General features: G+C 36.0%; 1 protein-coding gene across 11 annotated transcripts in view; it reads right to left on the reverse strand.

The window, feature by feature from the left end:
* Nucleotides 1-27,921, reverse strand: part of LRRC28 (leucine rich repeat containing 28) — a 159,984-nt gene that overhangs the window by 117,240 nt on the left and 14,823 nt on the right. For 10 of the 11 annotated variants that reach the window (XM_077124063.1, XM_077124066.1, XM_077124069.1 and 7 more), the window contains exons 3-5: nucleotides 19,625-19,665; nucleotides 7,735-7,772; nucleotides 7,005-7,142 (exon numbers count right to left, since the gene is read on the reverse strand). In XM_077124063.1, the coding sequence (XP_076980178.1) occupies nucleotides 7,005-7,142; nucleotides 7,735-7,772; nucleotides 19,625-19,665 (217 nt within the window). The remainder of the gene's footprint in view (nucleotides 1-7,004; nucleotides 7,143-7,734; nucleotides 7,773-19,624; nucleotides 19,666-27,921) is intronic. The other variant, XM_077124071.1, reaches the window with a different exon arrangement.

Below are 27,921 nucleotides of genomic sequence, written 5' to 3' on the forward strand. Positions count from 1 at the left end.
CCAGGACAGAAAAATGAAGAATAAAAATTAAAAGAAAAATTCAAGAGAGGAGATGATCATGATAATCATCGTTGAAGTTGGGTGCTGGGTATATGGGATTCATTTTGCTTAAAATTTTCCATAATAAATTTGTTTTTTAAAGAAAGGAAACTGAATCTGTTTAGACAAACAGGGCTTCAAAGTTTCAAAGCCTTTACACTATAGAGCATGACTTCAGTTATTTTTACTGGGAAGATTTTTTTTTTGCATGATCATTATCCATCTTGGAGCCAAGTTATCAAATAACCTTATCTTTAAAGGCTGCCATCGATGGACCAAGCCAAGAAGACTTCTAAAGCAGGTGTACCCAAACATGGTCCTTTAGTTCGTGATGAAGACATTTCTTCAGCCCAGATACCATCAGTGTCCCTTTTATATCTTCAGACCCTACATGTCTTTGGTGTTCTCTGGCCAACTTTCCACTCCTGGAGTCTCTACCCCACACCTGAGGCCTTTTCTGACCCCACAGAAGGCTGCAGCTCTGCCCACATGTACATGTGCTGCCCACCAGGAACGCCACATACCACAGCAACTCTCAACCCTGGACTTTTGGGAGTTGATGTGTAAATATTTCTGCTCCCTTGATCTCGAATGGGATGATTCTGAGGGCTTCATTTTACATTACTTCCCAGGCTCCCCACAGAATGAAGCTCTAGTAGCCTTTGGATATAATTTCATATTCAATATTTAAAATTTGAAAAAAAATGTAGAGCAACATTTAAGAAATTTGGGACATTTGGAAGTCTAGATAGATCTGGGGAATTCTTAAATTAGAGTCTAAGGATGGATTTCAGGAGTTTTCTGAACTTCCTGAAATTGTATGCACAGTTTAACTTTTGTGAATAATATGCATTTGCTGTGAATAGGCCCAGTGTTTTCATTAGATCCTCAAACAGATCCGTTCGGCTGGCTTAGTAATTGCTCTGTATAGGCTCTCTCTGCTTTCTTATTACCTATCACCATTCTACACTGGAAAAAACTACTTGCATTTGGGGGTGGGGGTGGGGGTACCTTAGAGAAAAGGTGGCAAATAATTTTTAAAAGGGAGGGAAAAACAGGTGTCTAACAGAATGAACCAGAGCACAGACATACCACTGATGATGCTAATGCAAACACTGGACTTCCAGGACCAATAATGGCCTTTGCAATTTCAAAGTACAACAGTTAAGTAAATAGGACAGCCCAATATGTAATTAATCCTGTAGTCTAGATAAGCTTTTTTTAACCTTCGGGTTACTTAGTGCTCTTTTAGTTGCAGCTCATAGGATTAGGCGCAAAGCCTCTGGAGCGCAGGAAAAGAATCAGTGATTGGGATATCAAAGAAGGGTTAGGAAATCTTCTACCACCACCCTCTCTCTTACCTGCTTCATCTTTCTTTCTTTTTCAGTTTTCTAGTCCACATGACCACCACCAGCACCTGACACGTTTACAAAGTATTGTGTGGTGGCCTAGAGAGGAAAACTGAATTATTTTCTGCTTCCCCTCCTCTCTCTTTTCTTCTTCCCCATCAGCCTCTTCGAAACTCCCAGGAAAAGAACTGATTGATCTTGCTTGGGTTAGGTAATTACACCTGTACTAATCAACTGTAGGCAGAGAGCAACATCATACTATGGCAAAGAGGCCAGTCCCTACAATCCAATAAAATGAGAGAAAGGACAATTCCCAGGAAACAAGTATTGGCAGATAACCCAATAGGTATCAAACATGTGGGTCACGGATCTGTTTGAGGATCTAATGAAAACACTGGGCCTACACACAGAAATATGCATATATTCACAAAAGTTAAACTGTGCATACAATTCCAGGAAGTTCAGGAAACTCCTGAAATCCATCCTTAGACTCTAATTTAAGAATTCCCCAGATCCATCTAGACTTTCAAATGTCCCAAACTTAAATTTTGCTCTACATTTTTTTAAAATTTTAAATATTGAATATGAAATTATATCCAAAGGTTTTTGACCACAACAAATAAACATGGTAAAAGTTAGGTCTTTGGGGAGAACGTAAGAAGTCTGTCCATAATAGAAATGACTGTGCAGAAGGGACTATCAAGCAGATACCAACTGTGCTGGTCTGAATCTGTGGTGGACCTCAGAAAAGCCATGCCCTTTGATCTTCATTCAATATTGCTGGGTGGGAGCATTTTGATTGTTTCCATGAAGATGCGACCCACCCAATTGTGGGTGGTAACTTTTGATTAGATGACTTCTATGGAGGTGTGTCTCCACCCATTGAAGGTGGAGTTGCTTACTGGAATCCTTTAAAAGAGGAAACATTTTGGAGAGAGTCCCTTTTTCGGTAGAGCCACGAGAAAGCCAGCAGATGCTGCCATGGTCGCCATGCGCCCTTCCAGCTGAGAGAGAAACATTGAACGTCGTTAGCCTTCTTGAACCAAGGTATCTTTCCCCAGGTGCCTTAAATTGGACATTTCTATAGACTTGTTTTAATTGAGACATTTTCTCGGCCTTAGAACTGTAAAGTAGTGACTCATTAAATTCCCCCTTTTAAAAGCGATTCCGTTTCTGGTATATTGCATTCCGGCAGCTAGCACACTAGAACACCAACTGACATCTACTGGCATCAAATTGGGACAGCATAACAGTCCCTCACATGGTCTCACTAAAGTAAGAAATATTATCCATAGATATTTCCAAACACAAGCAAATATTTGGGGATGCATAGCTAACTCCTTACCCATTCAAATCATAATATTTCAAACTGCCTGTGGCAGCCCAGGTGGGTGCCCAGGCCCCCTCCTAAATGGGAATGAAACCCAAAGCATGTAACATTCTGCTTGGCCTGGACAAAGGTCAAGAAAGAAAATAACCTCCCTGGGGGGAAAAGAATGTAATCACAGATGTAAAGGGACAAGAGAGGGATGGAACTGAGTGTATCTTAGTCTTAAATGTTATTTTTAGTAAAACATCATAAACCCCTTTAATGATTATACTAGAGCCTTAATGTCCTCATATTATATGGAATATCTTTGTTCTAAAATTATATACATATTCCTCCTTGCACTCCTGCCCCTGTGTGGGGTGCTACCCCTCTGGACTGCTGCTACTGGAAACTCTCCTGCTCAGAAGTCCTAATAAATCTATGTTTACTTCAATGCCTGACATGTTTTCTTGTCACACAGCAGCACTGGCTCGTGCTCTTCACGAACTCAGTGTTGGCCCAAACAATCGGTGAGCCAGCCAGGAGACTGGGACAACACTGGCAGCAATAGGCATGGGTCCAGAAAAGGGAAACTCAGTAGGGGAAATCCTGGGTTGACCAGCACTGTCTATGTGGGGAGGGATGGCTGCCCTTCTGGACAGATGGGGACTGCCATGAAAATATGGGGACACTCTATAAAAACTCCAGCAGGGTTGCTAATTATTTTGCAACAGACAGCAGGACAACTGAATCTTTAGGAAAAAGAAAGGAGAATGCCAAGTATCAGTAGTCATAGCCTGGCCCTTTTTAGGAGCCTTATGTATGGCCACAGAGGCAGAACAGGTGGCAAAAACAATAGCCTGCCATTTAGATCTAGAACTGAAATTTTCTGTAGTGCATAATCTAATTCAACCTATCTGTACAGCTCACTTGAACAACCTAAACACAGCAAGCACAGAATAAGAAAGAGGTCCTTTAATCCTGTACAGATTATTGTAATGCCTGGTGTTCTAGTTTGCTAGCTGCCGGAATGCAACACACCAGAGACGGATTGGCTTTTAATAAAAGGGGATTTATTTTGTTGGTTCTTCAGAGGAAGGGCAGCTAACTTTCCACCGAGGTTCTTTCTTACGTGGAAGGCACAAGATGGTCTCTGCTGGTCTTCTCTCCAGGCCCCTGGGCTCCAACAACCTTCCCCGGGGTGACTTCTTTCTGCATCTCCAAAGGCCTGGGCTGAGCTGCTAGTGCTGAGATGAGGAATGCCGAGCTGCTAGGCTATGCTACATTGCGTTCTCTCATTTAAGCACCAGCCAATTAAGTCAAACGTCACTCATTGCAGCAGACACGCCTCCTAGCCGACTGCAGATGTAATTAGCAACAGAGGAGATTCACGTACCATTGGTTTGTGTCCACAAAAACAGAACTAGGTATGCTCACCTGGCCAAGTTGACAACTGAATCTAACTAACACACCTGGTAACATCCTAGAGTATATTAAGCAGATAATCAAAAAGTATTGGCAAAGTCTATTGAGGGAGGGGAGAAAGAATATGGAACTATTAAGCTTTACCCACAGGGAATCCCCTGATACTGTGTCACACTTCAGGGACACCCAAATCAATAGGCCATGCACTCAATCATGAGGCTTATTCTTGTGAAGCTTATGTAGGTAGCAGAGAAGCTTAGACGACCTATAGAGCATGCCTAAGAGCTACTTCTGGAGAACCTCTGTTGTTGCTCACATGTGGCCTCAGTCTCTCTAAGCTCAACTCTGCAAGTGAAATCATTGCCCTCACCCCTACGTGGGACATGACAACCAGGGGTGAAAGTCTCCCTGGTGACGTGGGAGAGGACTACCAGGGATGAATACAGACAGGCACTGTGAGATCAACAATTACATCCTGGGCAAAAAGGGGAAAAGAAATGTAATTAATAAAACATCCATGGCAGAGAGAGTTCAAATAGAGTCAAGAGGGTACTCTGGAGGTTGTTCTTATGCAAGCTTCAGGTAGACCTTGCTACCTATCATAACCTGCCAACCCCCAACCAGGGCCATTCCAGCCAATCCTAAAGAACACCTAGGGCAATATATAAGATTCTACAAGGGTTCCAGGCACTGGAGTAACTTTCCAGAAACCTACAACCTCCAGATGGGTCCCTGGTCCAGCTCAGTCCTGAAACCTAGCCCAGCCTCTCCTGAACATCAGATAGTTTCAGCTCTCTACCCCATATTAGTGACAGACCCTTCCAATATCAAAAATTTAGAATGGCCAAAGTCCAAACAACCCCAATGAGAGGTATGGAAAGATCAAAGGTGTTGGCGGAATTACACATAGAAGACAGGACTTAACAAATGAATAAGAATACTGACTCATTAAATTGATATCTCTTTTTGTCTCCAATATTTTAGAGCAACTAGAAGTAAAAACCTAAAATTGTGAAATTGTAACCCAGCTCGAAATCTGAAATATGTTCTACAACTAATTGCAGTGCTGTGCTTTGAAATTTATAGCTTTTGTGCATATATGTTATTGTTCACAAAAAAAGAAGGAAAAAAAAGTCGATTGTAATGATAAAAAAGTATTTAAGTCCTCTAGCCTCCTATATTCTGGAGAAGCTAGAGGGGAAAATATGAGAGGATTGTATGGTAGCCCAATACAAATTCTGGGATCTGTCCTTTAACTACTTTTTGAAGAGTGCTTTGAAAACTATTGCTTTTTTATTTCTTTGCTTTGTATATATGTTACACTATACAATAAAAAAAGTTACAAAAAATTTTTAAGCAGATTCAGTAGTATTATGGTCCCACTTTTTGTAAACAATACTGGACCACAGTGGTACCATTTTTATAAATATTGTACAAATAAATAAATGCCATTACGTAAAGTCTAAAAATTTATGACGATGCTTCTACAAAACATTTAAAAGCTTGTACTTGAATAACTTCAGAGAAGATATTTTTTAAATCATAAAGAAATATAATAGACTTTCTCATTCATGAATTTACATCAATAGTTTTAGATCTTTTCATGTGACTGTGAAGACCCTTTCTTTTGGATACAGTAAAAAACTGATAGCTGTTCCTGAAAGAGTTTCTAAGTAAAATGTTTCCAGCCAATTGCCCAACATCTGTATCTTTCCCTGCTCATCCTTGATTACATAGTAAGTTACACATACTACCTGGAACACAAGGGTTTTTTATTTTTATTTTTCAATCATACTTCACCTTTTCTTTACTGTGGGAAATGATACATGACAGCAAAATTTGCAGTTGTATGGATTAAAAAAGGAAGGTCTCAGGATGCCTCTCATAAGAAAGTCAAAAGATTGAAAGTGTGGCTCAAGGGAACACAGGATTATAGTACTGTCTATAGGCATGTCATAATCTAATCAGGCATTCAGTAAGCAGAACTGACAATTACTTGTAGAACTCAAATTTAAATTCTGCCAGTAAAGTCTAATATGCTTTTTTATTCAATCAAAGATAGTATACATCAATTGCCTTACTGGAGAATAAGAGAAAACAATATAGATAAATATCTGCCCTTTGGATACTGTTTTGGTTTGTAATGCTGCCAGAAATACAGTATACCAGAAATGGATTGGCTTATATAAAAGGAATTTGTTAAGTTACAAGTTTACAGTTCTATAGCCATAAAAATGTCCAAACTAAGGCATCCAAATAAAGATACCTTGACTCAAGAAAGGCCGATGTTTGTCAGATGGGAAGTTATATGGCTGCCATCTGTATCCTCTCCTGGCTTCTGGTTTCAAATGGCTCTCTTAACTCCTGTGGATCCTTCTGGCTTCTGGCATGCTTAGCATCTCATGGGAGGGCACATGGCAATGTCTGCTGGGCTCTGCATCTAAAATCCATGTCTAGGTCCATCTCTGTCAGCACTTGGAGCATCTCTTTCAGCGCTCCAAGCACTTACACATCTGTGTCTGTCACTTCTGGTTCCTTTCTAGCTTCTGCAGGCTCTCTTAGCTCCAGGAGTCTCCTGAGGCTTCTGCATTTCTAAATGTCCATGTCTCTGTTGACTCCATCAGAGCAACTCCCTTTTAGAGGACTCCAGTAAACTAATCGAAACCCACCTTAGTGGGCAGATATATGTCACCTTCTTATGATGGCAGCAAGGAAAAGACATCACATTTCATTCACACTCCTTAGTTTCATCTTCAAAGAAATGGACAATTCAAATACAAATATACCAATGGCCCTTTGCCTGGGCAAACAGTGAAAACATGAATAAAAATAAATGTGCAATAGACAAAAAAAAGCTATTATGTGCTACAAACTATGATTACCTGGAGGTAGGAATTGTAGTTGGTTATTAGCTAATCGAAGATGACGTAAAGCTCTCAGACGACCAATTTCTGGGCAAACAACTTCTAAGGCATTGTCACTAAGATCCAGACATTGGAGTTTTGCAAGGGATCCAATGGCTTTCAAAGAGAAAAGAACAGCAAGGGTAAAATGAATTCAACCCAGGTGTTAAGTCTAATCTTTCATGCAAGAATTCCAGGTAAAAATATTTCAACACTTAATCTCTCTGTTGTCCCTCAGTTGCTCACAAGACAATGACAATGTAGACTTAAGTAAATTTTATGGAAGTGACACTACTTCTACATCAAGAATAAAATATAACTTTTTAAAAAAGCACAAAAAATATTAAAACAACAAAATTGCTTGGATAAATAATTAATGAAATGATACATAGAGTCATATTTATCTAACCATAATTCTTTATTTCTTTATTAAATTTAAAACTTATTTTATTATTTATCTAACAACAATGTATCTAATGATAATGTAGCTAACCATTTTAGATTATTACTTATTTAATCAGAGTTCTTAATTGGACATACTAAATTAGGAAAAAAAACAGCTTTAAAACTAATGTAAAATTTAAGACACTTTATAACTAAAATTCCCTAATACCAAAACCAAAATAGGTTTAAAGAGACAATTTGTTCTACTTATAAACCAAAGCTGGCACTTTAGCATCTCCAAACTAAAAACTGGAAGAGAACTTACCTTCAGGAACTACAACTATATTATTTGAATGAAGGTACCTGGTGGAAAAAAAGAGAGGAAGGAAGAGAAAAAAAAACAGCTTTTAACCTTCAGTACTCTTGCCAGATAAATGGTTTATAAAATGCTTTCTGAGAAATTCATCAAATATAATGGGACCAAATTTTGGTTATTTCACACCCTATACTGATGCCCTAACACAAAATACATGGTTATCACAGCTAACTGCTAATACTTTGAAAATTAAGTTTTATGCTACAATTACAAATATTAAATCTACTTACCGATTTATTTACTGATTCTGTTTTATTTTAAAACAAAAGTATGCATAATAATAATAAATTATGAGGGTTTTTTTACTTCATAAAACAAATGGCTAATTTCTGCATTTCAAATATTCATGTTTTCAGAAATGTGCCTACTTGTGTAAAGGGAAATAAACTACTGCACAAAGGAAAAGACAATTTTTGGTTTCTAAAGGATAACCTCACAAAATAAATCAAACTCATTTCCAGCCAGCATGCTTGTGAGAACGAAGAACAAAGAGATTAAATATTCATCACTTATCGTATCTATAGAAATTCTCAACTGTCAAGGTAAAGAATTTTTTTTCACAACAAAAGGAATTTGGAAAAGAAACAAAATTGTTTTCTAAAAAAAAAGACAAAGTTGACATAGGCTGGCAAGTCCAGGCAAGCCTGAGTAAACAACACTTTTCATAGTGAAGTACCTTTAGCACACTCTGGTGGGGACTTCATGCAATTGTCATTAATTAACTACTCAAGGCAACATATATAAATTGGCTGTGGGAGATCATACAGTAATTTAAGAAAAGCAATTCTATCGATAATTTTATATAAGAGAACTAGATTTTGGTAAACTTAATTTTCAAATCTATACTTCTATCATACTTTATAAATCAATCTTTCTGAACTATTTTTAAATATAATTTTGAAATTTTATTCTACATTTATTTTTAAGTCTATTACCAAATGTTAAGATGCCAATGAACATAGAATCAGAAAGACAGAAATTTAATAACTTTACAGATTACTTTCTGCCGAATTAAATCAATTTTAGAGCAGGTATCAATCTCCATTTTAAAACCAATACTCATTAAATATTAATATCAGGAAGGAATAAATACCTTATCAGGTGACTCCAAAAACTGTGTCAAAAGACTAAATGTAAATAGGCATGCACACACGTGTGCACACAGACACCCATTTGTTACACAAAAGCCAGAGTGCTTAAATACCAAAATTGAGATTGCTGGTTAAAATACAATTCTTTTCCAAATATTTGCCTATTCTCCCAACTTAAGTTCTACTTATACAAAAGGACCTTTAAAAATGTCCAAATCAAAATATGAACAAAAGTACCCATTATTATAATTGATATCAAAAAATATATTTTAACACATGAAACTAGGCTACAGGATAATGAAGATGCACTATAAAGTAGTATGGAGTGTTCCCAAACCTGATTACACAATAGAATGATCAAAGGACCTTCAAAGAGAATGGTGTCCGAGACCATCCCATAAGAAGTGAAATACTCTTTCAAGGAAGAGGCTGAACTACAGTATTTTTTTTAACCCCTCAAGTTATTCTAATGTGCAACCATGTGAGAATCATTCCTGGTGCAGTGGATCTGAGAGTAGGCCCCGAAACCAGAATGTATACATCTCAACAGCCATGTGACCATGGGAAATTATCTAACCTCTCAGTTTCCTAATCTATAAGTGTAGATAATGATATTTACCCAAATGATTTGAAAATTTATCTCCAAACACACAAAAACCTATATGTAAATGTTTATAAAGCAGACACACAAAAACACCTATAACATAGGGATATTATAAGGATTAAGTGAATTAATAAATGTAATAATAATATACCTAACCATTATAAAGCACTTAAAACAATGTTTGGCACACAGTAAGAGTTTAATAAATGCTACTGTTATTCTTATTATAATTATCATCACCACGATCATAAGTCATTTGTAGGCATAGGCTTAGGACTTCTAATTTTAAGTCACTTCCCTTTCCTTAATTTTTGTAACGTCAGAGTAGTTCAAATGTTTAGCATTTCAGTGACCACTAATTTTCATCATGCTTATCTACTCAGCGAATGTAGGAATTCTTATTCATGGCTGGTGGGAATACAAAATGATACAGCTACTTTGAAAGATAGTTTGGCATACTTTTTAAAGTTAAATATAAAATTACTGAACAACCCAGAATCCTACTCCTAGATATTTACCCAAATGATTTGAAAATTTATATTCAAACACACAAAAACCTATATGTAAATGTTTATAAAGCAAACACACAAAAACCTATATATAAATTTTATAAAAAGAAAATTATGAAAAAATGTTTATCGTAATTGCTAAAAACCAGAAGTAAACAAAATGTCCTTCAATAGTAGAATGGATAAACTATGACACATCCACTCAATGAAATACTATCAGCAATAAAAAGGAATGAGCTATCAATTCACATAACAGAGATGAATCTTAAGTGCATTTTAGTAAATGGAAGAATCTCAGCCCAAAAGCTACATATGGCACATTTTTGTATGACATCTAGAAGAGGCAAAACTACAGGGAGAAAAACAGATTAGCTGATAGGAGTTGAATTAGCAATCAAAGGTTTTCCTACAAGGAAAACACTATGACCACTGGGCTTCACTGGTAGATTCTACCAAACATTTAAGAAGAACTAACACTAATCCCTCACTGCTTCTTCAAAAAAGTAAGGAAAGTGTTTTCTCTGTAGACCAATATCCCTAATGAAAACAGGGTAGAAATCCTCAGCAAAATACTAGCAAACCAAATTTAGCAACATATAAAAAGAATTATACAACATGACAGAATGGGATTTATGCCAGTAATGCACGATTGGTTTTAGTATCAATCAATGTAGTACATCACATTAAAAGAATAAAGGACAAAGACCACACGATCATCTCAACACACACATACAACACAATTACACATGCACACACACAGAGTATCTGACAAAATCAAATACACTTCCATGTTAATACACTCAAAACATTAGGCATAGAGGGAACTTCCTCAACCCCATAAAGGGCACCTGTGAAAAAATTACAATTAATGTCAGGCTTGCTGGCAAAAGACAGAAAGATTTCCTCCTAAGATCAGGAACAAGATAAGTATGTCTGCTCTCTCCACTTCTAGTCAACATTGTACTGGAGACTCTAGTCAGTACAATAAGGCAAGGAAAAAGAAAAGAGTCTCAATTAGACTAGAAAGTAAGAAGTAAACTATCTCTATGTGCAAATGATATGATCATGTATTTAGAAAATCCTAAGGAATACAGAAAAAAACCATTACAGTGTGATGGTCAGGTTCATGAGTCAACTTAGCCAGGTGATAGTGCCCAGCTGTCTGATTAAACAAGCACTGGCCTATCTGTTGCTGTGAGGACATTTCATAGACTTAAATCATGAGCATGCTGGTTGCATCCATGGCTAATTACATGTGCAGCCAGCTAAGGGGAGAGTGTCTTCTGCAATGAGTGATGCTTAGTCTAATCACCTGAAGGCTTTTAAGGAGGATTCAGAAGAGACAATCTCTCTCCTTCATCCAGACCTCCCCTCCTGGGAATTCACTGAGGACCTTCATTGGAGCTGCCAGCTCACGGCCTGCCCTTACAGATCTTAGACATCCCCAAAGTTAAGCATCCCCATGGTTGCGTGAGACACTTTATTTACAGATATATTTTGTTGGTTCTGTTTCAGAACACTGGCTAATACATACAGCTAACGAACAATATTAGCACAGTTCATTGTTGTATTTTTATACATTAGCAATGAACAATCCAAAAAAAGAAATTAAGAAAATATTTCTATTTAGAATAGCATCTATAAGAACAAAACTATTAGGTATAAATTTAACAAAAGAAGTGCAAAATTTTAATGCTGACAATTAGAAAATATTGTTGAAAGAAATTAAAGACCTAAACAAATGGAAGACAGGTGAAAATCATGGATTGGAAAACATGATATTGATGAGATAGCATGACTCCGCAAATTGATCTACAGATTCAATGCAATCTCTATCACAATTCTAGCTTCATTTTTGCAAAAACTGACAGGCTGATCCAAAAATGCACATGGAAATACAAGGGAGCTAGAACAACCAAAACGATCTTGAAAAAGAACAATGTTGGCAGTCTCATTCTTCCCGATTTCAAAACTTTCTACAAAGCTACAATAATCAAGACTCTGTTACATTAGGAGAGACATAGACCAATGGAACAGAACTGAGAGTCCAGAAATAAACTCATGTGTCTATGGCCAGTTGGTTTTTAACAAAAGTGCCATGAGACAATTCAAAGGAGAAAAACTATTTTTTTCAACCAATGATACTGCAACAAATGTATAGCCACATGTAAAAAATAAGGTTAGACCCTAAATCACACTGCATACAAGAATTAAGTCAAAATGGATGAAAGACTTAAATGTAAAAACTAAAACAACACACATCTTAGAAGAAAATATGGGGGTAAATCTTTGGGACACTGGATTAGAGAACGGCAAATCTTTGTGACACAGGACTAGGGAATGGTTTCTTAGGTATGACACCAACAGCATGATCAACAAGAGAAAAAACTGATAAACTGAACTTCATCAAAACTAAGAACTTTTATATTTCATAGGATCCTATCAAGAAAGTAAAACGACAACCCACAAAATGGGTGAAGATATTTGCAAACCATATTAAGAGTCTAGAATTCAGATATATAAAGAACTCTTATGATTCAACAATTAGAAGAAAAATAACCCAGTTTTTAAAATGGACAGAGGGTTTGAACAGATATTACTCTAAAGAAAATACACAAATGGCCAATAAACTCATGAAAAGATGCTCAATGTCATTAGTCTTTAGGAAAATTCAAATCAAAACTATAATGAGATACCACTTCACACTCACAAGGATGGCTAGAATCAAAAGGAAGACAACAGAAATGTTGGTGATGATGTGGAGAAATTGAAAACCTCATATATTATTGGTGGGAAGGTAAAATGATCCAGCCACCACAGAAAACTGTTTGGTGGTTCCTTATAAAGTTAAACATTATTACCATATGACCCATCAATTCCATTCCTAGATCCATATCTGAAAGAACTGAAAATATCTTTTCACATAAAAAACTTACACACCAATGTTCATAAAAGGATTATTTATAATAACCAAAAAGTGGAAATAGGAAATAGCCCAAATATTTATCACCTGATAAATGGATAAACAAATGTGGGACATCCATGCAATGGGATATTATTCAGCCATAAAAAAAGGAATGAAGTACTGATACATATTATTTGATGAATAAACCCTGTAAACATTATGCTACATGAAAGCAGGCAGACACAAAAGGACAAATAATGTATAATTCTATTTATGTCAAATGTCCAGAATAGGCAAATCCATAGACACAGAATATAGATTAGTGGTTATGAGGTGGTTATCAGGGGCTGGAAGAAGTAAAAAATGGAGAATGAGTACTAATGGATTTCTTTTCGGGGAAATGAAAATGGTCTGAAAATGGTGGTTCAACCTTTTGAATATACTAAAAATCAATGGACTGTACATTTCAAAAGGGTGAATTTTATGGTATGTGAATTACATGTCAATAAAAGAAACCAAATGTGCAATTATCACACAACTTGGCAAGTGCCTTCTTAGGCTTTATATCTCAGAGAAATGAACATTCATATTCACAAAAAAACTATGTACAGGCATAGCTCATTTTATTGTGCTTTGCAGATACTGCATTTTTTACAAATTGAAGGTCTGTAGCAAACTTGCACCAAGCAAGTCTATTGGCACCATTTTTGCAAAAGCATTTGCTCATTTCATGTCTCTGTGTCACATTTCAATTAAGGTATATACAATGTTTTTTTTAGACATAATGCTATTGCACACTTAATAGATTACAGCATAGTCTAAACATAATTTTTATACACTCTAGGAAACAAAAAAAATTCGTGTAAATTGCTTCACTGTGATATTCACTTTATTAAGGTGGTCTAGAGCCAACTAGTAATATCTCTGAGGTATGCCTATACATGAATATTCATGGACGTTTTATTCATAATAGACAAAAACTATAAACAGCCAAAATATCTTTCAATGAGTAAATGATCAAACAAACTGTGGGACATTCATCCCAAGAAATATAACAGTAATTAAAAGGAACAAAGTACTGATACATGCAACAACTTGGGTGGCTCTCAAGGGAATTGTACTGAATAAAAAAAGTCAATCCCCCAAAGCAACATATTATATGATTTCATTTATACAACATTCTTATAATGGCAAAATTATAGAAATGGAGAACAGATTAGTGATTTCCTGCATTTGAGGGGTCAGGGATGAGGGACTCATATACAGTTATAAAAGGGTGGTACAAGTGATCCTTGTATTGATGGAAGTGTTATCGAGCTTGACTATGCGGTGGTTACACAAACCTACCCTTGTGACAAAACTGTGCAGAACTAAATACACACACAAATGAATGCACATAAAACTGGTGAATTCTAAATAAGATGACTGAATTGTATTGATGTCTATTTCCTTCTAGTGATCTTGTACCACAGTCATGCAAGATATTTGGTAGAAACTGGGAGAAGGGTTCACATGATTTCTCTGTACTATTTCTTACAAATGCATGTGAATCTAAAATTACTGTAAAATAATAAGTTTAATATAAAAAGGAAAGAAAGAAAGGCATACTTCTTAGGCAAACTACCTGAGTGAATAAGACAGGAATAATTATAAAAGCCATTTTTTCTTTATTTTCATTAACTGTTAAAAGCAAAAATGTAATAATATGTTGCAATTTTTTTCTCAGTCCAAATGTGCCTTCTCTGCCTTCCTTTGTGATGCTGGAGCTGGACAATGCCAACATTTCTCTTCTGCCAGCTGGCCTGGCAAACAGAAGACACTTCAATGACTTCACAAGACAAAAGCAGCAGGAAGGCCCTTCTCTTCAGGCTTGTCATCCCTCTTCAGTTTTTCATGCAGTACAGAGCCTCTGCTGGGCGGCACTCACCTCAGACCTCATGGACTAGCTCAAGTCATAGTCTCATACTGTGAACTGCCCCATTTTTGTGGCAATTCTGGCAACCCCTCAGACCACACACTCCCCATCCAGCAAGCCACTCCTATAGACCAGCTTTGATCACCTCCAGGCAAACCACCCAGTGTCACTTTGCAGTAGCCCTGCCACACCCTCAGGCCCCCGCATCCCCAGCAGGCAGGGTGCTTCCACAGTCAGGTTCAGACAACCAGCAACCTTCAGCAACAGGGAACCAAGTCCATAGGCAGTTCTGGCCTAAACCCTCTGGTAAGGTTCCTCACCACCGGCAGGCTGCATATTCTTGTGGTAGCTATACTTAATAGGAAAAGGTCTAAATTTCAGCCAAAAGGTGAGTTCCTAAACCTTTAGTTCCTTCACTGTTCACTCTCCCTAAACCCACAGGTAGTAGCTTAGTAGTCACTTTTTTTGTACTTACTCCCTAGAATCCTCTATAATCTTTTTGAATAGTCATAACACTTTACTAGTTAGCAATTCTTTATATTATTTTTTCCTCTTTAAGCTACTGGCATGGTTTCTGTCTCATAGCTGAACCTGACTGATATATACATATGTATGTTTATTTATGCATACAAATATATGCATATGTACAAGTGTGCATGTGTGTGCGTATAATGTATGACAATAGCACAAAGAACGGGAGGGAGGAACTGGAAGTGTTGTTGTAAGGTTTTATAATACATGTGAAGTATTCTAATAATATGTGAAGATAGATTATGATAGGGTAAAGAAGTATAATATTAATACTAAAATACTGAAAACCGATAGTTAATCAATAGAGGTGACAAGATAGAATACAATAAAATAATTTAAAAGGGGAAAAGAAAAGAGGAAAAACGAACAGTAAACAGATGGAACAAATAGAAAACAAATAGCTAGACGGTGAACTTAAACCCAATTATATCAATAATCACATCAAATGTAAATAGTTTAAGCACTCCAGTTAAAAGGCCCAGGTTATGAAACAGATCAAAAATGAACCGACTAGGGCGGTGCAATTGTGGCTTGGTGGCAGAATTCTCACCTGCATGCGGGAGACAAGGTTTTGACCCCTGGCCCATGCACTTTCCAAACAAACAAACAAATAAGCAAACAAAGAACTAAACAAACAAAAATTCAGCAAATGGTGCTGGAATAAGGAGATACTCATATGAAAAAAGAATGAAATGTGACCCCTGCTATATAGCATAAAAAAAATAAATACACTTATTTATTGCTATTTCTTTTTCTAAATAGATGCAAATGTACTAAGAAATGATGATCATACATCTATGTGATGATATTAAGAATTAGTGATTGCATATGTAGAATGGAATGATTTCTAAATGTTGTGTTAGTTAATTTTTTTAATCAATAAAATAAATAAATAAATAAATAAATAAATAAATAAAAACAGACCAATATTGACTTCAAGAAATGTACCCTAAATATAAAGACAAAGGTTAAAATAAAAGAGAGTTCCAATTCTAGTATGACAGAGCAAGCTTCTATAGTACTGATCCTCTTGTAAGTAATAACTAAAACTCCTAAGGAGACATCATGTTGAGTTTAAAAAGCTGAACACAAAAGGACAAATATTGTATGATCTCACTGATATGAAATAATTCAAACAAGCAAGTTCATAGAGTCAGATAATAGAATACAGGTTACCAGGGCTTGGGGTTGAGATAGGGTACAGGAAATCAATACTTAATTGGCACAAAATTTCTGTTTGGGGTGACAGAGAGTTTTGATAATGGATGGTGGTGATGGTACTAAAACATAGTGAATGCAGTTAGCAATTAATTATATATTAAAAGGGGAAATTTAAACAATTATATAATTTTGTATGCGAGCTAGCAGAATAATTAAAACAAATTTAAAAGGAAGAAATATGGACCCAATGGCAAAAACAACAACATCAACAACTAAGGAAACACAAACACACACACACACACACAGCAACCCAAAAGCACTGTAGAACAAACAAAAGCAAGCCAGTTCTGGAGGGAAGTCAAAACTTAGAAGGAAATGGCACTGGGTGAGTAATCCTTTTATTTTTCTAACAGCATTTAGTCTAAGACAGAGTATAGATAGCTAAAACTAATAGAAAACTCTGATTTTGCTAGCCCAAAGAACAAGTTGACAGAGTTCAGGGAAATCACAGCCACTGGCAAGTCCTGAAGGTAGAATACCAGAAAGGAAAGAGCTAGAGACAAAGAGAATTCCAAATTCTATATATAAACTTGGCCTAAAGCAATGGTTGACACCAGAACCATGTAAGAGAGGAAGCACTGATTCATCTTTTTGTGTCAAGTCCTCGAGGATTTTTTCTTTAGTTTAAAAATGTGAAAAAGCTTTTGACAAATTGCAGCATCCATTCCTAAAACAAATCTTGAGAAAATAGGAATAAATGGTAAGACAGGCGGTTTCTAAGATGTTCCCCATTGATCTCCGCCACCTGGCACGTATGCCCTTATGTAACAGCCTGCTCTCAAGTGTTGACTGGATTTAGTTACTACCTTCTAATGAATAGAACATGTCAAAAATCATGGATGTCACTTCCAAGATTACAGAGAGACTACTGCTTCCATCTTGCACACCCTATCTTGCTCTCTGGCCTACTCACTCTGATGGGAGCTAACTGCCCCATTCTGAGTTATTCTATAGAAATGCCAAGTGGCAAGAAAGTTAGGAAGCCCTCTCTGGACAGTAGCTAGCACGGAATCAAGGTTTTCATTCCAACAGCCTTCAAGGAACTGAATCCTGCCAACAACTATGAGAAACAGATGAGAATCCTTCTTCAGTTGTGCTTTCATATAAGACCACAACCTGGCCAACAACCTTGTTTGCGGCCTTGTAGGAGACGTTTAGGCAAAGACACCCAGCTAGGTCGTGCCCAGATTCCTGATCCAAAGAAAATATGAGGTAACAAAGATTTGTTGGGTTAAACCACTACATTTTGGGATAATCTGTTATGCGGCAATAGATAATAAAGATGGATGTATCCTAAACACAATAGAATATATATATATATCTTAGTTCTAAAGTAGGCATCTTTCTTAATGGGGAAATCCTAGAGCATTCCCACTGAGGTCCGAAAGAAAACAAGGATGCCCATATTCGTCACTACAATTTTACTTTTTCTTGTTCTAGAAGGACAATGCAATTAATCTAGGCATAAGATTTAGAAAAGAAGAAATAATACTATTTGTATCTGCAGACATGAGCATATACCTGGAAAAACCTAGAGCACTAAAAATAAAATTAACTCAAAGAATAAAAGAATTCAGCAAGGTAGCAGGATACAAAATTAACATGTGAGAATCACTGGCATTCATATATACAAATAACAACCAACTAGAAGATGTGAGATAAGAAACCCTCATTTACAATAGCAAAAAATTAAATACTTAGGAATAAACATTAGAAATGCTCAAAAGCTAAATGAAAAAAAAAATACAAAGCACCCCTAAAAGACACAAAAGTGGAACTTAAAAAATGAAAAGCCATCCTTTTTCTTGGAAATACACACCGACATGTTTAGGGATATGTAACTTACTCTCTAAAGGATCAGAAAATTTTTAAATAAAAACACATATACTTAAGAAAAATGAAAGCAAGAAATGGATTAAAGCAAAGGAAGCAAAAGTCACCAAAAATGTTTAAATTGAATCTGAGAAGAAATAATCAGACAAATCCAGACATTTATAAAATCACTTCTTAAAAAATTGGGGTAATTTAAACATAAACTGCATATTAGATATTATTGAATATCAATTTCCTTAGGTCAATGATGATATTATAATTATGTGCAGAAATATATTCTTAGGAGACACACGCTGAAGTATTTAGGGGCAGAGTATCAGACCATCTGCCATTAACTTTCACATGATTCAGAAAAAAAAATGAGTGTGTATTTCATATGCATGTGTGTGCATGTGCGGATGTAAATGTATATGAGAGGATGTGGGAGAGAAGGTTAAAGAGAGCAAATGTGGCAAAATATCAACTGACAAATTTTGACAAAGGCTACATGTTGTTCACTGTGCTAAGTTTTCAATTTATCTGTTGGTTTGAAATTTTTCAAAATAAAAGATTTAGGTGAAAAAAGAGGAAATGATAAAGACTCTTGGCTTGACGATGGAAGGATTAATTTAGCTGTCTTCCCTTTACATCCTGAAAATCATGCCAAATAACAAAAAGAAAGAAGAAACAGAAATGTAAACTCTTCCTTCTACAAATTAGGAGGCACTTGGGAAGAGAGAGAAATAACAGCTATCTTACCTTAGTGGTAAATCAACAGATACTTAAATCTGATATACTTGAAAATATATACATACAAACATATTTTAACATTATGGAGCTTATCATCAAAAGAACTAAAAAAATGAAGTGTACAGGATGCATGGAAGGAGACTTTATATTTTAAATCTCTTATACTGTCATAATTTCCATCAATTATCACATGTAGTAATAATAGATTTTCTTCAATTACATGGATTATCCAAAAGGACTCTGTGACAAAGATGTTGCATCCAGAGAAAACATACCTTTCACTATCTATACTACCTGGAGGTAAGATACTTAAAACACAAATTTAAGTGGTAAAATACTTTGAAATTAGACTGAGTTTAACAGAATCAGAGGTTTATCTACATGATTGCCATCATACCAAAAAACGATAAAGTAGTACATAAAATGACATATCCTATTATTTCAAATAACTTAAAATTATTTTCATTCTTGCTTTTTGAAAATTTGAGTAAATAGACTCACAGTTCCACAAGGTTTGGAAGCTTCTGAGCAAGGTTTTCTGGCTGAAAATTAAAAACTCAGAATTAAATTTTATTTTTGAAAGCCATATAAACATTTCTAATTAGCTTAAACACAAAGTACTGTCCTCTGTGGGGTATAAATTTTAAGAGAATAATTTGAATATGATAAATCAGCAGAGCTGGGTTTTATGCTTACATAGACCATACTACAATTTAAATTTATAAATTTGAACACTTAAAATCAGTACCCTTGGGGTAAAAAAATAAATTCCCTTGGGGAAATCAGAAATCTCATATCCAGTGGGTCATGAAAAAAATAAAAATGTTCTTAACTCTTATAATCTGGCCCAGGAAACCAAATGAAAGAATGTCAATATTATACAGCCCCCAAGGCTGATCCTTCCAGGAGGTAGAACACTTCTTTATGTGTAGCAGATTACACCAGACACTTGTAAAAGACCATCAAAAAGGGCCCAAATTTTATGAAACCATGACGGTATATTATTCCCTCCATAAGCTTTTGATTCTCTGGTGAAGAAGTGCATTCACTTCAACATGAGCACTTGCAACTGGTTTTTCTTTCTTTATTTTTTTTTTAACCCACCAGAAAACAAGCTACTTCTTAATCACAAGAGTCATAACAGAGAAGTACAAAGCCCTGCCAGACAGGACTAGGGGGGAAGCTAAGCTGATACACTTAAGCTTAAGTGTGCAGCAGGATCCCCTGAGAGGCTTGTTAAAACAGAGTACTGTGCCCCACCCCCCGAGATTCTGATTCAGTAGGTCTGGGGTGGGTCCAAGAGTTGGCTTTTCTAATAAGTTCCCTGGTGACATTATGCCATCAGCTCAGGGACTGCCTTTGAGAATCACTGACGTACACTATCAAATGACTAATGCATCAGCACCAGCCATATTGCACATATCTTCGAATTAATGCTTCAGCAAATTATTAATACCAGGAGCCTTTATGACCCTTTGGTAGTGTTGAAACTGCAGCTGCTACACTGACATATGATGAAGATCTACTAAAAGATTTGAGGGGAAAAACATGATTTTAAAAACATATTTCACTCATCACTAAAGATACAAGGCTTTTAGCATTTGGCCCTGGAAATCTAAGATCTTATACCATGAGCCTATTAAATAAGTATTCAAAAGTTTTTAAAATTGAAGGCAAATTTATAGATGACATTAATATCACTGCTAAATCCTTCCAAATACAATACTTTAAATTTTCCTCCACATATAAATCTATTCAATAATAAAAAATTTACTCAAAATTGTTATACAGTAATCCTTCACCCACCAGAGAGAATGAAAGAAATCAAGGCTAGGGAAAAATCAATGTTGATAAGATGAAATTTTCATCAGAGGAAAAAGGAAAAACTATTAAAATGACACTAAACACAGGGTGGGCCACGGTGGCTCAGCAGGCAGAGTTCTTGCCTGCCATGCCAGAGACCCAGATTCGATTCCAAGTGCCTGCCCATGAGGGGGTTAAAAAAAGACAATAAGCACAGTATTTCTTACAAACGTAAATGAACTAGATTTCCCGATATTCAAAACTTGAGCTGTAGTCAACTTCCAGTATCACCTTTTTTCTTTTTAAACTCACCTTTAAGTTTCAGAAATTGAAGCAGTTTGTGCTTAGATCAATTTCCTTACTCATTTTATATTAAAAAACCACACATACTATTTTGGGAAGTTTTCAAGCTGGCCCTTATCAGGCTGAAGAGTACCATATTTAGCCCTGCATTTACCCCTGGTGGAAAGGTTCACGTATCCTTTCTGACAACTCTCCACACACACACACACACACACACACACACACACACACACACACACTCAAGGAGTCTAGCGGAAAGCACTTCTCTGTCAGGGTCTTTTATCCCATACCTAGAGTGGGTAAAAATAAACCAATCTTTCTTTGTACTTGCTCTTCACACAGACCAGGGAACTAAAATGACTAAGTGGGTCCTGATAGAGACTGCAAATCTCAAGTGCACAGACCCTACCTAAAGGGCAAGCAGCCACAACTCAGCTGCAGCAGACAGCAACCAGGCAAGGAGGAGTGCATGGAGCGCACGTACCACCACCTCGTCCACTTCTTTTAAAGGAAGCCAGAAATTGGGATTTTTGTCATTAAATTATTGTTTATTAATATGGAAATTAGTTAAAGTAAAATAGTTTACAGAACAAATAAAACAGTGTATAAAACAGGTCACCAAGGTGCAACCTTGCCACGGAATCACCCCTACGGTGTGTGTGGTGTGGTATGGGTAGCAGGGAGGCAATGATCGGTGTTTAGGAATTTGAAGGAGACAACTGAATTCTACTCTCATTTCAAAAATCAGGCATCTTTAAATGTGGGTATCTAAATCTAAAAACATGACTATGCAAGAACTGCATAAACGGGGTATCATCTAACACAGTTGGATGCTGTGTTCTGTTGCTCAAGTGAGATCTATGATGTCTTTTCAAAAGGCCTTTCCATTCTGTGTACACGTGTGAAGGGTTGCCTTAGTCTTCTGCCTCAGACACCTGCCAAAGCTCTCTCACTTTGATCTTTTACTTCATGGTGCAATACTGAATAGTGACCATCCACAAACAAGTTCCTTTTCTAATATGCCTCTGTAATAACCTGGTTTTCCTTTATGTAAGGGTTCCTTAATGCAGATTTTTACATGTTTTTATTTTTTCCAGAGGAACTATTGGTCCTTTGCTAAGTAACACTAGACTCCTCTTCCTGTGTGGAAGCATTTTCAATAATATGATAGACTGCATTGAAGCGGAGCCATTCCTGCTGTGAAACGGAAATGTTGGTTAAAGCATGCACTGCATACACACACATACACACACATGCATACCAAGCTCCCAAATAGTGCTCCTCAAGAGAGGTGAGTGTGGCTGGGGTTGGGAAACTGGGAAACAGGACTTGAGGGGAGGGAGGAAGGAAGCTGGATCTCAGTCTCTCACAGAGTCAGAGCCCTGAAAAGCCCTGCCCTTCCTTGAAAAGGATTTGAGAAAAATTCCATTCACAGGTTGAAAGCAGGCTTCTCTTCTGGCACTGGGTAGAGGAAAAAGCCTACAGGTAATTACAACTGAAAGCCAACCTGCATCACTCACATATACACACACACACACACACACACACTCATGCACATACAGCTCAGATTTACAAATGCACAAAGATACAGGTTGTCAAGCTTGAAGGAGACACTGAGTAAGGAATACATATATATATATTAATTCTACATTCAAATATACCGTAGGTATACTAGATATCAATAACAAAGGTACAGGTGTGACTTTTTAGAAGAAATAAGGGATGAAGTGATCCCTGGAAGACAAATATAACTTATCAGAGGTTGACTAGGGAGGTGGAGGAAGATAATTCTGGTTAGCTTTCCAGGTATAAGAAGCAACAAAGGCAAGAGAAAACAAAGGATGTTTGGGAAAGAGCAAATACTATCTGTTCTGCTGTAACTGCACAACAGTATTTCTGAAGAAATCCTACATTTTCAAAAATCCTGTTATAAAAGCAATTGTGTCAATAGAAAGCAGAAGGGTTAGGGATTAGAAAATTTTAGATTTGTAATAAAGTAATTTCTCATAAGAAATGTAATACCAGTGATTATAAATAGGAAAAGGATTAGGATTGCTATTTTCATCTACTTTTGTGTCATTCAAATTTTTAACAGTGTGTATTTTTTTGAAATAGAAAAAATTAAAAATTAAAAATGTGAGCTGTTATATAATTAATTTTTCAATCATAAAATATCCAACTTTGGGGGCGGGCCGCGGTGGCTCAGCGGGCAAAGTGCTTGCCTGCTATGCCGGAGGACCTCGGTTCGATTCCCGGCCCCAGCCCATGTAACAAAAACAAAAAAACAAAATACAATAAAACAAGAAAATGTTTAAAGATGTTTCCCTTTCTTCCTTCCTTCCTTCCTTCTATCCTTCCTTCCTTCTCTCTGTCTAAAAAAAAAAAAAAAAAAAAAAAAAAAAAAATATCCAACTTTGGTTCTAAATACTCAATAAGAGAAATTCTATTAGTTTGGTATATCTGAACCCTGGGGTATAAAGGTATATAACGATTTTGCAGAGAATAGCAAGGGACAGACTATTAAGGGCTTATATTCCATACTAAAGAATAGTTTGTTTTTTTTAAATCATGAAAGCGATTGAAATCCACTAGTTTATATTACACAAGGAAGGGACATTATTAATTTCAAACTGGTGTGCTGAGATAGTTAAACAATTAGCAGGAATACCTCAAGTTGCTTACATATATATCCATCCACCCTTGGCCCTCCACAAAAAAACAAGTATCACTGAATATGAATATTGCCAGGAATTCAATGAAGGATTTATTATTTACTCATTCTCTATAAAACCACTTGTATTTAGTTTTCAAATGCTGAATTTTACAATACTTTTTTCCTCATGTTTTGAGGTTCTTCATGATAAGCCCTTTCCTAGGCATTAACTCTAGCAGCTGAATACTTAAGTATTGGTACTTCTCATAGAAGGAGAACACACACTTTCATTTAGGGGCATACATACAAAGCATCCCAGGGAAACAGAGAACTCTAGAAGGGAGAAAAAAACAAGAGACTAAATAATAGCTGCTCCTCTATGAAGGAAAGACTTGTCCAGTTAAACCCTCATCTAGTTTCATCTGCGGGAACAATATCAATATTATATCTAGCTAACTCTTAAGTTCTGTGGTCATTCTTTCCAGATTTCTACTTGGCTCAGTCAGATAACATTTTAATCTTGCCATGACAAAATAGTTCTTTTGAGCCATAACTATACTGACAATTAAGCACTGAATAATGTTTTTGCTGCCAATACTGAGTCATTGTCTTTATTAACAAGTATATTGTATTATTTTAAAATAAGCACACTGACCTTCAGAAAATTTCAGTTCATTGGAATACTGTCTTTAAAAAAAAAACAGTGCAGATCAAAAAAGTCTGGCAAATAAGCAGCTCATTGCATAGGCCGTTGCTGACCCCTATTGGTTTGCTGGATATTGTTCTCTGCTTTGTAATAACCACATTTTTTAGCAACGCAGCTAAATAATATGAGGGAAAAGCTATATATTTTAATTGCCATACTTCTATAGTTTATGTAATGTGAGTAAGAGACTGGACAATTACCAGACTCTACAAAGTTAACGTCAAAATTTTTCTTACTACACTGAGAGTAACTCAGCTCTAAGGCTGGATTTTTGATGTCACATAGCCACAAATTAGTCATTCTTGATCCACAGGATTTACCATTCACCAAATTAAAAAAATTTTTAATTTAAAATCCTAATACATGAAAACAATATATTTATAGCTTTTATTTCCCTTATTTCACAATTTTGATACCCAAACATTTTAATAAGTACATTTATAACTATTATTTCCTTATTTCACAGTTTGATGCCCATATTTTAATAACCTGTACCCAAATTGCTTGAGCATAAAGAACACCTTCGAAAGTATTTGACTATTGTTTTTCTAAATTAAGCCCAACATTTTCTTCATTAAATCTCACATTATCATTTAGCTAAACAAATTTTCCTTTACAAACAATTTAAAAATAAACTTTGGCAAGCGCAGTTAGTATAAAATTTACCACAAGTTTTGAATGAACATGGCTTCATCACAACCTTTCTGTCTGAGGACAGGGCTCACCATCTACCGTCTTTTTCTTCCTTCTCTCTTCAAGGTGAGCATGGCCATGAGATTTATTTCAGTCGATGAAATTAAACCAAAGTGGAAGCCTTGAAGAGCTTAAGTCCCAAGGACCACGCCCCTTCCACCATGACGGAGAGATGGTGAAGCTCTGCCCCTCTACAAGCTTTCTAGTTGAATTGATAATTTCTTCTCATTGTCCCTGAGCAAGTACACGGCATGGATTAAATGCCATGTGTCTATAGGGAAACAACTGCGGCAGACTTGTTTTCCTTGCCAACAGTATTAGCCCATTCCTCCTCCAGTATTTCTCTTCCTTTTAATAAATGTTTTGAGCAATATTTTTCAGTGGAGGAATCAGAAGTCCTTACAGGCTGATGGGATTCGGGAGAGAAACCAGCACAACCTCGCCTCTTGGGACCACGAGTTAGCACTGGGAAATGTCTCTGAAAGCCCCAACAGCTCACAAACCCCTCTCGCCAAGAGAAGATCCCTCCTAACGGGATGTGCAATCACCGGTAGGTCAAGCACCAAAAGCAGTTTACTATACATTTAACTTGCTGCTGCTGACATTCCATTTTCCATCAGGAAGACAAAGTATGCTATGCAAATAATGGGAAATCTATTCATAAGGAATATTTAAAAAAATAGAATCCAAAACATGTCAGTGCTTTGCGGGCAATGCAAATTTTGATTATTTGGACGTGAAAGCATAACACCTTTAGTTTATAATTTGTTTGTTTTCATGGTTCCAACAGAAAAGCAATGAAGAAACTATAGCAAATACACACATTTCTGGGAGTATCTCCACCAAAATAATGGCAGGTATCTCATGTCCCAAACTCATTAAAATGAAAATTCCATTGGAAACGTACTGAATGAAGCATTACCAAAATTAAAGCTATTTCTAAAGAGACGGAAAGGGGGGAAAGGGAGGGAAAGAAAAAACATTTTAATGTGAACAAATTATTTTTGTACTCTACAAGAACACCAAGATATATTCTCTTTACCACTCTGGGCCACGACTATAGCATTAAAACACTGTGACAGTTCGACTTTAAAATGAACTATTGACTTTCATGTTTTGTTCTTTTCAATTTGTACAGTGTAGTTACAATAGAACCTCTGATGCTGGAAATGTTCTCTATATGAACCATCCAGTAAGTGACTATTGAGCACTTATAATACGGCTATTGGGACTGAGGAAATGAATTTGTAATATTATTTAATTTAATTTAAATGTAAATAGTCCACATGTGACTAGGAGCATTACATTAGGGCCAAATGTATGTATTTATACTCATTATCATCTTTTCACTTGAACTCAACTCTTTCAGATCTAAAACATAAAAAACAACTAAACTGTAAGAATGATAATTGTTTTAAATTATTTTTTGTTTAACATATAGAGATTGAAATTGTCATCTTAAAAACAGTAAATAAAATAACTGAGTACATATAAAATTGCAAATGTTTTATTGCCAAAAATGTAAAACAAACTTCAAGACTGACATTTTTGACTTAGCAAAAACTTTTACAGAAAATAAAACTTATTTTATTCAAAATTAAAAACACAATATAACAAGTACACACACAACAATGAAATTCATAACGGAATTTCAGATAAAATTTTGATTGCCAAGAAAATATTTTTCAAAAGAAGGAAAAAAAATCAAATTTTAATAATTACTGGCTGAAATGCCTCTTGACGTAATTAATCTTCAAAATACATGTTTGAAAATTAAAGTTATGTAAATATTGTAAACAGGATTAAAGATTAGAGAATCACTTGCCCCTACCTAGCTTTCAATTTCTTCTTTTAAAAATACCATTTAATATGCATTCAATAAGAACCATGATTTTATGAATGGAATTTACAAAGCAATAGACCAATACACACAAGGAATATTAAACACGTTTCTATAAAGTGAGACCAACCATTTAAAATTACACCTAGCCTGAATAATTCTTTAAGCTTATGACAAATGTGTTTGTTGGTTGGGGGAAGGAGGGTTGCAAGTTCAATGTACGATATTTCACATGCCTTACTTACATTATACACACACACACACACACATACAATATCTATATATATTTGTTGTCTGATTTGACAGGACTAACTAACATTTAGAAACTGATGTCTCACTATTAGTGCACAGGTGTCTAATTATAGTAAAATGAATGCATAAAAAAGGAATTTAAAGTTGTGGAAACATACACATAGCAATGTTTTCTGAATCCTCTAGTTATAAAGAGAACTCCTTTGAGTGCACAAGGAAATAGTCTGGTGCAATGGAAAGCCATATCCCTGTCACCTCTTCCTCAACTCTCCCACCTAAATTCCTATGCAGAAGCTAAATATCACAAAAAAATGGTTAAATTGGGCTCCTTACACTTTTTTTAAAAATATGGGATGATACAATAGTGTTTTAAGTATTTCTATCAAGACTTCCGGAGAAGATGGTGGCTTAGTAAGACGCATGGATCTTAGTTCCTCCTCCAGAACAGCTACTAGGGGAGTAGAAACGATACAGAACAGCTCCCAGAGCCACGGCAGAGATCAAAAAGACAGTGTACCCCATCCTGGAACGGCTGAATGGCTGAGAGA

The sequence above is a fragment of the Tamandua tetradactyla genome, chromosome 12 (genome assembly GCF_023851605.1).
Source record: "Tamandua tetradactyla isolate mTamTet1 chromosome 12, mTamTet1.pri, whole genome shotgun sequence".
In the NCBI taxonomy this organism is placed as follows: domain Eukaryota; kingdom Metazoa; phylum Chordata; class Mammalia; order Pilosa; family Myrmecophagidae; genus Tamandua; species Tamandua tetradactyla.